This window comes from Durio zibethinus, chromosome 4, assembly GCF_047325235.1.
Source record: "Durio zibethinus cultivar Kanyao isolate XHJ-2024 chromosome 4, ASM4732523v1, whole genome shotgun sequence".
Classification (NCBI taxonomy): domain Eukaryota; kingdom Viridiplantae; phylum Streptophyta; class Magnoliopsida; order Malvales; family Malvaceae; genus Durio; species Durio zibethinus.
Window position 1 is genome coordinate 30,941,358 of NC_143165.1, and position 13,962 is coordinate 30,955,319.

Genomic DNA, 13,962 nt, shown 5'->3' on the forward strand with positions numbered 1-13,962 from the left:
TCAAGCATAATAATTAAACTTATAAATTTTATTAGGGTTCAAGCATAATCAAACTTGACTAACTTGATTTACATTTCAAAGTCAAGCACAAATTAAAAGAAAAAAAAATCAATTTAACTCAATTTAAATTTCGAATTTCAAGTCAAACTCAATGCAAATTTCAACTCAATTAGACTCGGATTAGACCCCTAACTCGGATTAGACCCCTAGACTTCTACCTTAATTAGCTGCTATAAGTAACGAAAACGCATCGGGATAAGCTATTATAGAAATAATGTATTAGTAGCAGTAGAGAGTGGTGGGGTGTGTCCCTCGTGGCAAACCATTAAGCTTTTACCATTCGGCTCCTTTTTACTTAAGCTTTGCATGCTAGAAAAGGGGAATGATTAGATTTTTCTAAAAAATCCTTTCTTACTCCTTTTCCATCATCTCTACTAAACATAATTTAGTGTACCTATGTAGTACCCTCAACCATGAGATGTTATTCGAACCGCCAAAAGCAGGATTACTAGAAGATAAGTCTCTGGTAAGACACTGGCTTCTTATTCGTTATTCAGAGTTCATTGCCCTTGAATTTGTAACCAGAAGTTTAAAAACCATGAAATCTTGGGCATGACCTAGAGAACTTTGAATGGCACAAGAAAATTGCAAAATAATACCACTAATGATAATCCATCAGCAACATTTGGTTGACATCAATGAAAAAAATCCACTAAAAAGGAAAATAATAGCAGGATGTACTATGGTTATTATGCATTTTTTTTTTGGTATATACAAGGCTGCAGGAAAGAAAGAGATTGCAAGTGTTGAAATTTGAACTCCAAATTTATTAAATGCCATCTCCTCAGAATGGAGGCATAAACCAATTGAACTTAGCTTTGGATTTACAGTTATGCACTTTTAACAGTCATAACTTACTCTAGGACCTTAGGGTTTTCAATTGAATTATTACCACTGTTATACTACTCATAGTCATATGAAATTAAACTATTTCATACAACTTATCAGTTTTTTCTGTACTATTTGTATCTCATTCCTTATAGTAGGATTCATTTTTATCTCTTTTCACCATACTACTTTCAACTTATCCCTTCCCATAGCATTCATTTCTTATCCCATTCCTCCCGACCTCATACACTCAACAATCAAATTTTTTTCTCCACATAAACCCAAAACCTTCTCAAGGAGAAAAGGGGGAAAAAATGAAAATGATAAACAAGGATTTGAAAACAGTAACAAGGTGAAAAACTTGACCAATATGAAATTAATCGTTTGCAGTAAGGATAAGCATAGAGAAAAGCATGTGGTTGATCTTCCACAGCTTGTCCTTTTATCAGATTTCAATATGTTGCTGTATGTACCATGCAGTCCACCTTTATCAGCAAATTCTAATTAGGGCACTAACTAAGGTATAGATTTGAGATTAAAACTTGGCTTGGTAGAGTAAAAAAGTGGAAGGATGGAAGAGGGTGCGTGGGAAAGTGAAAAGCAAATGATTCTCATTAGTACTTCGTAAGAGAGAAAAGTGACACCAAAGAAAGTAGGAAAGATCGTCATTTTCTATCCTTATTCATTGAAACAAATCATTCCAAATTGAAAAATTAGTGGAGAGAAAATGAGAGCAATGTGATTTAGGTGTGTATATTTACAAGATTGTTCATCATTTTTTAGATTATATCTTTTTATCTTAACTTACAAAGAGTATAATGGCAAAATAATATAATTTTCATTTTCTTTTCTCTTATTTTTAAATCCTACCAAGCAAAATAATATTACTTTTTCCTTCCACTATTCCATCTTTCCTACCTGTCATACTATGAAAAGAAAAAAAATGTTCTTCATCTTTCCACTTTTATCTCTTTTCAATTTTCTATCCACTCTACCAAAAGCCTTAGTGATTAACTGTGAGAAAGATAATTTCTAACAAATTGAACGGAATTATTTCTTTAATAATTATCAAACCGCTATACAGATAAGACCTTTAGTTACTTGCACAACCAATCAAATTCTTCCAATCCCCTCTCACAAAGAGAAATGTTATGACAAGCTTGGCATATGCATCTAAGAACAGCTGGAAATAGATTATAAAGCAAAGTTGCTAACAAATCCAAACAATAACCAACTTGCCCTCATTAACAAGCCCATCTAAAAAAAGGTAGAAGTAGCATGATATTAGAACTAACAATTCATTATAAGGTATTTGTTTAATTCTTTCAATACAGTAAAAAATGCAAGGTCAGATAACTACCAATATGTACCAATCATAGCACTTTTTTGGTTTCACCAACCTTTGGATAACACAAATAAGTTCATCACTGACTGGTACCACGAGTTTGCATCCTCTTCCTTTCAAACTCCAGCTGAAAAATAAACTTAACATAAATAAATGATACACTAATCATATTACCAGCAAAAAGATACAGCAGATCCTTCTGAGTGTCTTACCACTTTCTTCACCCGTTCATTGGCTGCAGGAGTTCCTCCACTAACAGACTCAGCGAGATATGGACTGCTCACACGCACCTCATTCATTACAACAATAACAGTCTTGTCCCAGCGCACAGGAAGCCTGATCATATGCATTGGAGTTAATGTAAAATTTGTAAATTTGAACATAATTATCCACAGCAACACACTGATGAACTTCAAGGAAGCCCATATGGACAAAAATTAGCCCCTCAGAAATTTATTCCATAAGCAAAGGTCGAGAATGAATCTTAAATACTGCGATTTTGGGGGGATGAAAGGGGGGAAGCAGATATCTCCACTTCCCAGATCATTCTGATATGTCTCAGGAGAAAGCGCTGAACCCAGATCATTTGGAAACATATTTTGGAAAAAAACTAACAAAAGCAGATACTTAAAGAATCCTAGCTCATTTAGAATAAAAATTCTGATGGTTTTATAATTATCAAAAGTTGATAAATATCAAGGCTTTGGGTTAGGCAATTTCATCCATTATTATTACAACAAGGTCTCAAAAAATACTCATGCATCTTGAAACATCCTGATACTCTTCACCTACCCCAGGGTCCTTCCCCCTCTATTTCTCCCTTATGCCTTCCTCCCCAATCCCTCCTGAATTAGCTAATATGACTAAACATTTATAATAATTTTAGTACCATCTTAGTTATTCATCAACTAGGGACATCTTAATAACGTTCAACATATTACTAAAAGTACAAAGCCTTATTTAACTATTGTTGTTTCCTTCATTCATTTTGATGTCAAATACAAAAGCTACCTTCAGTTACAACATATGAACAGTGAAATAACTACATCATAACCTATAAGCATTTGTTAACTTCCTCGAGGTACTTAACAGAATACTTTTCCTAAGAATAACATTTATCATTTCTGCAAGTGAGTACCATTGCAGATTACCACATAGTTTGCCAATGTTATGCTCTCATGAGGTTTATAAAATTGTATGATACAGTCCTAAAACAATATAAAGTCAATTTCCTATCTGCATACTTATGAAAAATAATTATAAATAATAATCCCTTAAAATTTCCCCAAAGCATGCGAATTTGCTCTTAAACTCAAAAACTAGACATAGATAATACTAGTACTGATTATTGAAATAAAAAGAAAAAAGGAAGAAGGAGATACGTTTTAGACAAAGCATCAAAAAGACTCTGTGCCTCACTGGTAACTCCAACTCCAAACCTTTCAGAATCGGCCTCGGCCTTCCTGAAAAACCAAGAAAAAAAAACCCTCAATGAAATTCAATAAGAAAAAAAACTAGATATGAGGTTTTTTTATTTTTGAGAAATTAACGATAAATTCAATTACCTAATAGCAGAATCTTCCCTTGCCTGAAGACTAGTAAGGTCTAAAAAACACTTTTTGACGTCAAGTGGATCTTCATCTTGACGCAATAAAGAGAACTCTTTAATATAATTAGCCTTTAGCAGCCGAATGTTCCTTCTGGGTCCTGATTTCGAACCCTCTTGAAATACAAGGATGTTCGATAGGCGGTCGAAACTGATGATTTGGCCTTCGAATTCGTCGCCCAAAGTTGTCTTGATTGAAAGGAAGCATCCCACCGCGAAATCCTCACCATCCATCCCTTGTTTAAACTGTGCCGAGCTGACTGCTTTCTCTGCTTCTCTGTATCTTCTTTTTGTTGTTGAAGACCAAGATAATAATGGGAGATGGGCCCAAATTCTATTAGTTGGATTTGGGCCGTTTACATTTATCAACCCATTTCTGACCATGGCAAAATGTAAATTTTGAGTATTTTCACCTTTGAGAATAAGAATACATTAAATAATCATTTATTCTTTTAAATATGTGTTACAAAAATATTAATATTCATTATTTATCTTTAATTTCATTAATATATTTTAATATTTTACTTTTACAATAATAAATAGTATAAATTGTTTTTAGTAAGGAATGGCAACATGCAAGTATAAAAGCACGTTTCGGTCACCTTTCGGTCTACCGGAAAGGTCGCACAATTGACCTTTCAAAATAGGAATGCGCTTGCGTCCTTGCAAATGCACGTTATCGGAGGCCAGAATTTAGGTGAATTTTTTTTTTTTCCCGTGCACTGCTATATTATTTGTGCTTCGTTGTAGGATAAAAAATTATTTAAATTATTTAATTTTTAAAATATTTATATTTTTAATTGATATAATTAATTAAATTTTTCTAAAATTTATTTTCATAAAATGAAGGTAAAAGATGAAATAAATATTTAAATATTTTTTTAATGATAAATATATGAATGTGTCCATCAAAGATTTAGTTTTCAATCTTCAACTTTCAAAATTTCAACTAAAAAATTAATCATTAACATAATTTTCATGTATTATATTAGCTCTTGTACAATAAACATCTTACGTGTTAAATAAAAAATATTTCAAAGACAATATAATCTTAATTAACATATTAGCTTTATGCTTTCATTTTTTTATATTATAAAATGATAGCGTAAATAAAATTTTTTTATTATATATTATTAACATAGGACTATAACCCAATATTAAAAAATCAAATTTGGAGTTGTTGATGAAATCCCATTGGGCTTGATTCGAAGCAAGTGGGTTGCCAGCTATGGGAGCAGATACGGGTTGAATCTGAATGTGGGTCAGGTTGCTCTAGCGGGACATCCGCTTTCTTCTCTTAACTAGAGCGACAACATTTTGGTTTTGGATAAAAATTCAAAATAGAGCAATCTTCTTTCAATTATTTACTCTGCCTTTTACTCTCTACGTCAAATTCCTCTCTCTTCTCTCTACAATTTTTTTTCTGCGTAGCAACCAAGGTTATTAATATCATATTTGGACAACATCTTTTTATTTTTTTATAAAAATATGATATATATCGGTATCAATTATTTTAATATATTGTTTTAGATTTTTCAATTTAGTATAAATATATTTATAAACATATATAAATTTGTGCATTATAATACTATTAATAATTTACAAAATAAATATACAATATTTTCAAAAATCAAATAAATAAATTTATAAGTACAAAAAATAATATCATAAAGTTTTCATGATATTTTTAAATACTTAAAATGATCATATGATATTTAAATAAGTATTTTTCATATAAATATTAAGATAAAAAAATAGATGAAAAAATTAATTAAGATTTTATTATTATTAAACTTTATAAAAGGAGTATAATTATTTTTTTAAAAGAGATTGAAATACTTATAAACTTTGGTTTGAAAAAATAATAAATAAAATTATAAATTTTAGTTTGAAAACATAAAGTATAAAAGAAAAGAAATTACAGTAAAAAAAATTAAAAAAAAAAAACTCAACTTTCAAGTGTTATTTTGTCAATTAATTTTATTTTTATTAGGATAAAAATAGTTAAACAACAAAAAAAAATTAAAAATTACAAAATATATTTCGCATTCACGTATTGGTTAAAACATGCTAATCCACCAAAAATCATCGAAAATCAGTCGAAACTAATGAAAATAGTCGATATTACAAGATATTAAATCTGATACAAAAAATTATCCTTAAGTCTACTGTATTTTAGTATAACTGAAACATATCGACCAATACAGTCGGTACCAAAACGAAATTAACCATCCACTAATCACCAAAATTGAAAAAAAAAAATTTTCAAAATCCTTTTAGCTTTCTCATTCCTTTTTCCAAATTAGCTTTTTGAAAATTTTAATTATATTTTAATTTTAAATAATTAAAACTTAGGATTTCAAATTCTTTTTATTTTAACTAAAGGATAAAATGATACTTTTGTAACTTAGATAAGTGTAGGAAAAACTAACCCCTTAAGAATAGCTTTCATATATAGGTATAGAGGTATAGATTTTATGGAGTTCAACAAAATTATGATATTTGTTTATGTGGTTTAGTAAGCTGATAATCTCAATCTACCATTTACTTCACCATTAAATATTTTTATAAACAATGGTTATTATTTTTTGTATCCTTTTTTTTTTCTTGTTTTGCAACAAGGCTTCACTTTGGAAAAAAAAAAAAAAAACCTTACTTCATCTGAAACCTATTAACATTTTTTTTCTCTTATTTATCATCTAATAACTAACAAACAACAAAAAGCCATGATAGATAATCGTTTAAAGGAATGTACTAGCAGCGCAACTTGTTCTTTTTGAAAACTCTTAATGATAAATAAGCATTTAGATGCTACAATGTATCTTGAATCTTTTTTTTTTCTTACCATCATTTAGGGCAAACTAACACAATTTTATTTATAAGGTGAAACCTCTTATACTTTTACTGAACTCCTAATGTAGGATACGAAACAAACTCTCAACTCTTATAACAATACTCAACTTTGGTTTTAGTTTAGTAATCCTAAATAGTTAGACACCAAGTAAATAGCAAAGTGAGTAGACTATTAAAATAGTATAATTGGATTTTGGGTTAAGTTTTGAGTAAGAAATTTTTGGTGACTTTTCTTATTCCAAAAGTCTCACAATTGTAAAGATTTATTTGTTAGTGGATTAAGTTTAAAGTAGACCATTTTAAGTTGAATTGAAACAAATATATTTATGTGTTCTTGTTTTTGTTTTAGGTTTGCTATTTTATGTGTAAGTGTTACGCGTATATGTTTATTTCTCAATAAATGATATCAGAGTGAAATTTGAGATGTGAAAGATAAGAGGTAGGCCTAAGAGATCGTGAAGACAGTGTAAGTATTTCAAAATGTCTAAAAGAAGGTATATCTAGTATGCTTATGTCCAAGTTTAAAATTCTCTTATTTGATGAAAAAAGTAATTTTATGTTATGATAAAGTACGATTCAAGAGCTGTTAGTGTAACAGTGGTTAAATTAGGCTTTAAAAGTAGTAAGCATGAAAGAATATCTAACAGTAATTGGAATAAATTTTAAAAAAAAAAACTATTAGTACTATTAGATTGGCATTAATCCCAAAGATAAAGTACAATGTGTTTACTATAAGTACTTTAAAGAGGTTATGTGATAAGTTTGAGGTTATTTATGCATCAAAGTCATTGACTAATAAATTATATTTGAAGATGAATCTATATTCTTTGAATATGAAATAATGTATGAGTCTTCATAATCACTTGAATAAGTTTAATAGGTTAGTTTCTCAATTGCTGACTATTTTTGTTGATGAGTTAGAAAATGAAGGGAATACTTTAATTTTATTGTCATCTTTGCCTAAGTCTTATAGACCTTTAGTTTAGACTTTGTTAGTAGGTAAATGATACTTTAAAGTTGAATGATATGACTATCTAGTTGCATGAGAATCAAAAGTTTATGGGAACACAGAACTCATCACCTAGAGGAAATATACTAGCTGTAAAGGATTATGATTAAAGAAGATCTCAAAAAAAGGTTGATAGATAAAAAAAAAGAGCCAAGTTAAAAGATAGATATTACGGTGATATAAAATGTTACTATTGTGATGAAAAGGACATATCCAAATGCACTACAAGAAATTGAAAAGGGATATGACTACTTTTAAAAGAGCGAATAATGAGAAAAAATCGGATGAAAGAAAGAGTGATGCTATCTATATTATGTTCGATGATGATGAGGTCATTTTGATGGCTTGTGTGAATGAGACTCCGACTTTAAAAGGTGATAAAAGTTGGGTTTTTGATTTAACTACTACAGTTCATATCTGCAATGATAGGAGTTACTTTATAAAGTTGAAAAAAAAAAAAGAAGTATGGAGATATTATGGTTGCCAACAATGAAAAGTGCAGATTTAAGACATTGAGAATATTCGCCTTAGATCTCAAAATGGCATTGTTAGGATGTTTCATTATGTAAGATTTGTATCAAATTATAGTTGCAATTTGATTACTTTATGTGATTTAGCTTCTCTTGGACATGTATACTACGTACAAAATAATTAGTGTAAAGTGTACAAGAATGATAGTGTGATTTTACAAGAGAATATGGTAAAAAATCATTTGTATATACTTAATGAAAGCTCAATTGTTAAGATTCCTATAACAAAAGAAAAGAAAAAAGGTAAGTTATTAGTTTTGTAGATACTATTGAAGTGTTTTGAGATTTAAGTTAATGAAGGACTAGTGTTTGGAGATTTAAGTTAAGGGAGGATTTGTTAAGGTTTGCCTCGAATCTTTTAATTTTACATTGAAAGTTGAGTAAAGTTATAATAGTTGAGAGTTTATCAGTATCTCATATCGAAAGTTTAGAAAAAGTATAAAGAGTTTTATCTTTATAAATAAGATACATTGATTTTAGTTGATAATCCCAAATAGTTAGACATAGAAAAAACAACTAAATGCATAGGCTATTAAAAAATGTATAATTAGATTTTAGATTATGTTTTGATTAAAAAAATTTTTGTGACTTGTTTCATTCCAAAAGTTTAATAATTATAAAAATTTATTTATTAGTAAATTAAATTTGGAGTAAGTTATTTTAGATTGAACTGAAATAAATATATTTATATGTTTTTATTTTTTTAATTTATTATTTTATGTGTAGATATTGTATGTGTTTATTTCTCAACAACTAGATTCATTTATTTCCCAACAATTAGATCCAAGGAACCAATGATCAATTTTGATTTGTAACCAATTGCTTGAACATAGAAATTTGCAATTCTACAATTATGGGCATTATTATTCTAACCCTTTGAAATTAGTAAAGTTCATTTTGTTTCACATTGAACTTTATACACTAAGATAAACGTTAAGAAACACTTCCTTTTTAATGAAAAAAAAAAAAAGATTCTGACCCGGAAATAGTTGGTGGGATCATTTATTACTGATATGCCTCTCAACGTATCCCTGTCTCATTTCAACTTCGTTTAGTACATCTAGAGAAAGACCAACAGAGTCTATTGTTGCTTTCCAGGGAGTTCTCAATTTGGAATCAAGATGTCTCGTGTGAGTTGTAATGGTAGGGGCTGTTGCTATGTAAATAGTGGTCATGTGGGATGAGACTCTGACCAATGGAAGTGGGGCAACTTTGTGATTGGGCTTGTTGGAACCCACGGTAGGGTCGTCCCTTCATATATCATATTCTATTAGGAAAGCTTAGCTGGTCACCGCCCCTTCAGGGGCGTCATGTCATCCATGCACCAGGATCTAGACCCTCTAAATCCAATTCACTCTTGTTTTTCTTTGTATTATATTCCGTTTTTGCATCTCCTCTTTTGGCAAAATGATAAACAAAGCTTACTGAATCTGCACAATTGACGACAAACTGTTAATATTGCACGTGTTAAAAAATATGAATAATGGAATCCGTTAATTTAATTGATTTATATATATATCTATTGAAAATTAATATTTAATAAATTTAAAATTTAATTTTCATACTTATAATATATATATATGTATATCCTCCTATTGCCATTGCTTTTGTATAAAAAAAAATGTCATGTGAATGACTATAGTAGACTAATGAAGAAAATTTTGATGCCTTTGAGTTTTGCTGGTGAATTCCTATATTAGCAGCCAACATATCCCTAAATAATAGAAGCAGCTTTCCAGTCATTTGAAATGGAGCATTTGACAATTCAGAGACCCTTTGATGGATTATTAATCGGCTGCAATCCGATGGTTGAATATCGATCAACTTTAACAAGCAGCAAAAGCTCTTAATTTTGTGTCGGTGGCTTAAGCATACGCCTTTGTCTTTTTGCCTATTTATAATTAGCATGATAGAACAGGAGGAAAGAAAAGAAAAATGTGTTAGTTAGATCTATATGAATTTACTAAATCAGAAATATTTGTCCTCAATGTAAAGCTAAAGGAACATTATTTCCCCAAATTTAGATCTAAAAGATTTCAAAGCCAATCTTTGTCTGTCATGGTAATACTTTTTAACGATCATCGACGTTAAAATTGCTCATATTTTCCTCTCAAAGTCAAGGCAAGATTTTATTACATAATATTCAATGCTCATCAGCCAAAAATTTTGTGTCGGTGAGTTAAGCAAGAGCTTCGTTCATTCACCACAAATTTTAACAATTAACACCACAAAAATGAAAAAATAAAAAGGGAAATATCCCAAAATTAATTGATGTTTCAAGCCAGGACTTAAAGTCTCCTTCACCATCAAAAAACTTTTGTCAACCAGCCATCGATGCTTACCCTTATTATGACTTAATACATTAATCAGTACTGCAGCTTATAATGAATTCAAGTCTTTGATTAACTCTTCCTGAAAAAAAAAATTAAAATTCAAACATGGTTAACCATTTTCCCTTCCTTTGAACACCAATCTTACGTGTAACGTATTGGTTTATATACATCAGTACGACAGTACTCATCAGTCCAAACCAATCTACGAACTTGAGTGCTTGCTTGAACAACCGTTGTCCACTGTTTGCTAGAAGTCTTTTTTAATACAGAGATATTCAGGTGTCTTTTATTACAAGCATAAACATAATAACATAAGAGGTTACCTAGAAGTCTTGTGTTATAAACTTCTTTATAATACAGAGATTCTTCTCATCATCACGTCGCAACTGTGTTTCATAATTAAACACGTATAAAAATTTCTGTGGTGACGTTGCCAAAGGGAACATATCAAGTTTTGTTTATGAAGACACCATACTAGAGAGAAGTCCTGAAGGATCAACTTCTGTTTGAAATCATTTTGTATAATCAATTATGCAGTGCCTGCCAACCAATTCAATTAGAATTAAAACTCTTTTAAGACTCAAAAGTTTGTTGTAAGTAATTGGTTTGATTGATGATATGAATTGGGTTTAGTAGCAGACATTTATTTATTACAATCCTTCTACCTTCTGAAAATGACATATTTACATTTATAAAGCAAATAATGTTACCTTTATAGAAGGGTGATTTTGGCTTTTGACACCCTTCATTATGACTGAGTAAGGCAATTATTAGTGACAGAAACAAGAGCAAAGGGTATATATATTTAATTAATGTCCACACGTAAAGAAAAAGGCAAACTTGCAGCGGTAAAATATAAAAAAGATTTTAAAAATTGAAAAATGTAGGTAGTAAGAGCATGGCGTAGAGTGTAGATACTCGAGACATGAGAGTGGCACATGTTTTAACAGGGATAAGACGACAACAACAAAAACAGTGATAAACAACAGTTTCGCGCTGGGTTAGTTGGCCAACTCACATAGAGAAATAAGATTCTTTCGATGCCACTTTGACTGAAACGCCCCGCAAACCTACAAGCTTCCTCCACTTTCTCGGCCACTAGTTCAAGAACACATTTTGTTACTTCCACAATGTTCCTCGGCTAGAATTCTGAACCAAAGCCAAAACAACCCTAGAAAATAGAGGAGAAAATGAGGAGAGCAACCGGTTGAGATAGCAAGTATTCTCTATCAAATATGGGTGTAATGAGTCCGTACAAAGGTCAATCTCACTCTCGTTCGCTCACCAAGAAGTTCTTGTCTTATGTTCTTTATGCTCTCCTCCCCATAGCTCTCTTTCGCTTGTACTTTCACCCTTTTCCTCTCCCTCAATCTACCACAGATCAGCTTCCTCACAACAATCGCCTCATCCTCACCACTTCTTCTTCTCCTCCTCTTTCTTTATCTTTCTCCAAAGGTACATTAAGTAAGAAAAGAAAAGTTGTCAGAATTTTTATCTTGTCCGAGTGATGGTCTTTTTATTGTGTCGAAATATGGGTGTTATTACTGAATAAGTTTTCTTTTTCTTTCTTTTTTTTTTTTTCTGCTTATTTGCAGAAGAGGAAATAGCTTATGAAACTCCATGTGACTACACCAATGGCAGATGGGTACATGACAAGATGGGGCCTTTGTACAATGGCACAACCTGTGATACAATTAAGGACGGTCAGAATTGCATCTCTCATGGGAGACCTGACTTGGGTTACCTTTATTGGAGATGGCAACCAAGCCAATGCAAGCTCTCCAGGTTTGATCCCAACACTTTCTTGAACCTCTTTAGTAACAAGCATTTAGCTTTTGTTGGTGATTCCATGGCTAGGAACCAACTGGAATCACTTCTTTGCATGCTAGCCGCTGCCTCAAATGCTAACCTGGTTTATAAAGATGGGGGGGATAACAAGTTTCGTAGATGGCATTTTGCTTCTCATAACATTACTATATCAGTTTACTGGTCACCATTTCTGGTTAGAGGTGTTGAGAAATCAAAAACTGGTCCAGATCATAACGAATTGTATGTGAATACTGTTGATGAGAGGTGGGGGGCTGATTTGGACCATATAGATATGATTGTACTCTCAATAGGGCATTGGTTTCTTCATCCTGCAGTTTATTATGAGGGTGGTTCGATATTAGGTTGCCATTACTGCCCTCGACTAAATCACACTGAGATAGGATTTTATGATGTGATGAGCAAGGCCATAAAGACTGCACTTAAGACAATAATTGAAAGGAAAGGGGCTAATGGTAATGGAGTTGATGTGTTTCTGACCACATTTTCACCTTCACATTTTGAAGGTGAATGGGATAAGGCTGGTGCTTGTCCCAAGACAAAACCTTACAAGGAGGGAGAGAAGATGCTTGAAGGAATGGATGCAGATATGAGAGCAATTGGGGTTGAAGAAATGGAGGCTGCAAAGATATATGCTAAGCAATTTGGAGGGTTGAGGCTAGAGATATTGGATGTGTCCAAATTATCATTAATGAGGCCGGATGGTCATCCAGGGCCTTACATGTATCCATTTCCATTTGCTAACGGAGCTCAACAGCACGTACAGAACGATTGTGTACATTGGTGTCTGCCAGGTCCTATAGATACTTGGAATCAGATATTGTTAGAAGTTATCAGGAAACGGAGTATGCAATCAAGGAGAGAAGAGTGAGGCAATACAAAACTAAGTGCTATGTTTTGATTTATTTTGCTATCTTGCTCGATTTGGTAGGCGTATGTTTCTTTCTGAAAGCAAACAGATAAATGAAGAAATTTTGTTTGGGATCTCTTTCAGCTTTGTTAGCAAGGAAATGAAAAGAATGTGGTTAATGAAAGTGAGATTGATTATTGCTCTGTGGGGTGACAAAGATAGCAACTCTTTTGGAACATCTGTTGTTTTGTTTTTTAATAAAATGTGTACAAATGGTATCAATGTGAAATGTGTAGAGGAATTTTAAAGATCTTTGGCATTTTTTATTTGTTTCTATGGAAACAAGGTGGTTATCTAGGCTATTTCCCCAGGAATTTGTTCCTACAGTTTTAACTATTCTGGAATTTGTCTGTGGTAGTATGTATTAGCCTTGAATCATAATATTTTACTATATGAATTTTTCTAATATGAGTACTTACTACCCACCCAAAACCCTCAAGATTTTCTCCTAGTTGCCCCCTTCTTTTGCATCTTGAGCTTAGCCAAAAGCATGAAAATGGGTCTTTCAAATCAAAATTAAAGAAGTAATGCAGCTTTTCTTTTTGGTAGATTAGCATAAGAATCGGTAGCTCAAGGTATCCGAAGAAACTTTACCCAGTTTGTGTTGGAAGAGGGTGGGACGAGGTGCTATAAGAAGTTAAAGTTGGTGAAATTATTTCAA

General features: G+C 31.5%; 2 protein-coding genes across 4 annotated transcripts; one reads left to right on the forward strand and one right to left on the reverse strand.

The window, feature by feature from the left end:
- Window positions 1–1,928: 1,928 nt before the first annotated feature.
- On the reverse strand, window positions 1,929–4,124 carry LOC111288448 (uncharacterized). 2 transcript variants are annotated; one of them, XM_022879342.2, is made up of 5 exons: window positions 3,799–4,124; window positions 3,616–3,696; window positions 2,446–2,569; window positions 2,289–2,360; window positions 1,929–2,145 (listed from the first exon to the last, which is right to left on the reverse strand). In XM_022879342.2, the coding sequence occupies exons 1-4, from the start codon at window positions 4,071–4,073 to the stop codon at window positions 2,313–2,315; spliced, it is 528 nt and encodes a 175-aa protein (XP_022735077.1). In that variant the 5' UTR covers window positions 4,074–4,124; the 3' UTR covers window positions 1,929–2,145; window positions 2,289–2,312. The 2 variants fall into 2 exon arrangements, with proteins under 2 accessions (XP_022735077.1, XP_022735075.1); XM_022879340.2 differs by having other exon boundaries at window positions 2,057–2,360.
- Window positions 4,125–11,595: 7,471 nt separating this feature from the next.
- On the forward strand, window positions 11,596–13,724 carry LOC111287973 (xyloglucan O-acetyltransferase 1-like). 2 transcript variants are annotated; one of them, XM_022878673.2, is made up of 3 exons: window positions 11,596–12,019; window positions 12,160–12,349; window positions 12,422–13,724. In XM_022878673.2, the coding sequence occupies exons 1-3, from the start codon at window positions 11,800–11,802 to the stop codon at window positions 13,260–13,262; spliced, it is 1,251 nt and encodes a 416-aa protein (XP_022734408.2). In that variant the 5' UTR covers window positions 11,596–11,799; the 3' UTR covers window positions 13,263–13,724. The 2 variants fall into 2 exon arrangements, with proteins under 2 accessions (XP_022734408.2, XP_022734407.2); XM_022878672.2 differs by having other exon boundaries at window positions 11,598–12,019; window positions 12,160–13,723.
- Window positions 13,725–13,962: the final 238 nt, after the last annotated feature.

Bases quoted from the DNA above. Each gene is read 5' to 3' on its own strand.
- LOC111287973 (XM_022878672.2), top strand. From the start codon at position 11,800: ATGGGTGTAATGAGTCCGTACAAAGGTCAATCTCACTCTCGTTCGCTC. The intron at 12,020-12,159 runs GTACATTAAGTA...GCTTATTTGCAG, and splicing joins TTCTTTATCTTTCTCCAAAG to AAGAGGAAATAGCTTATGAA.
- LOC111288448 (XM_022879342.2), bottom strand. From the start codon at position 4,073: ATGGATGGTGAGGATTTCGCGGTGGGATGCTTCCTTTCAATCAAGACA. The intron at 2,570-3,615 runs GTATCTCCTTCT...GCATATGATCAG, and splicing joins TTTGATGCTTTGTCTAAAAC to GCTTCCTGTGCGCTGGGACA. The intron at 2,361-2,445 runs GTAAGACACTCA...TTTATTTTTCAG, and splicing joins ATGAACGGGTGAAGAAAGTG to CTGGAGTTTGAAAGGAAGAG.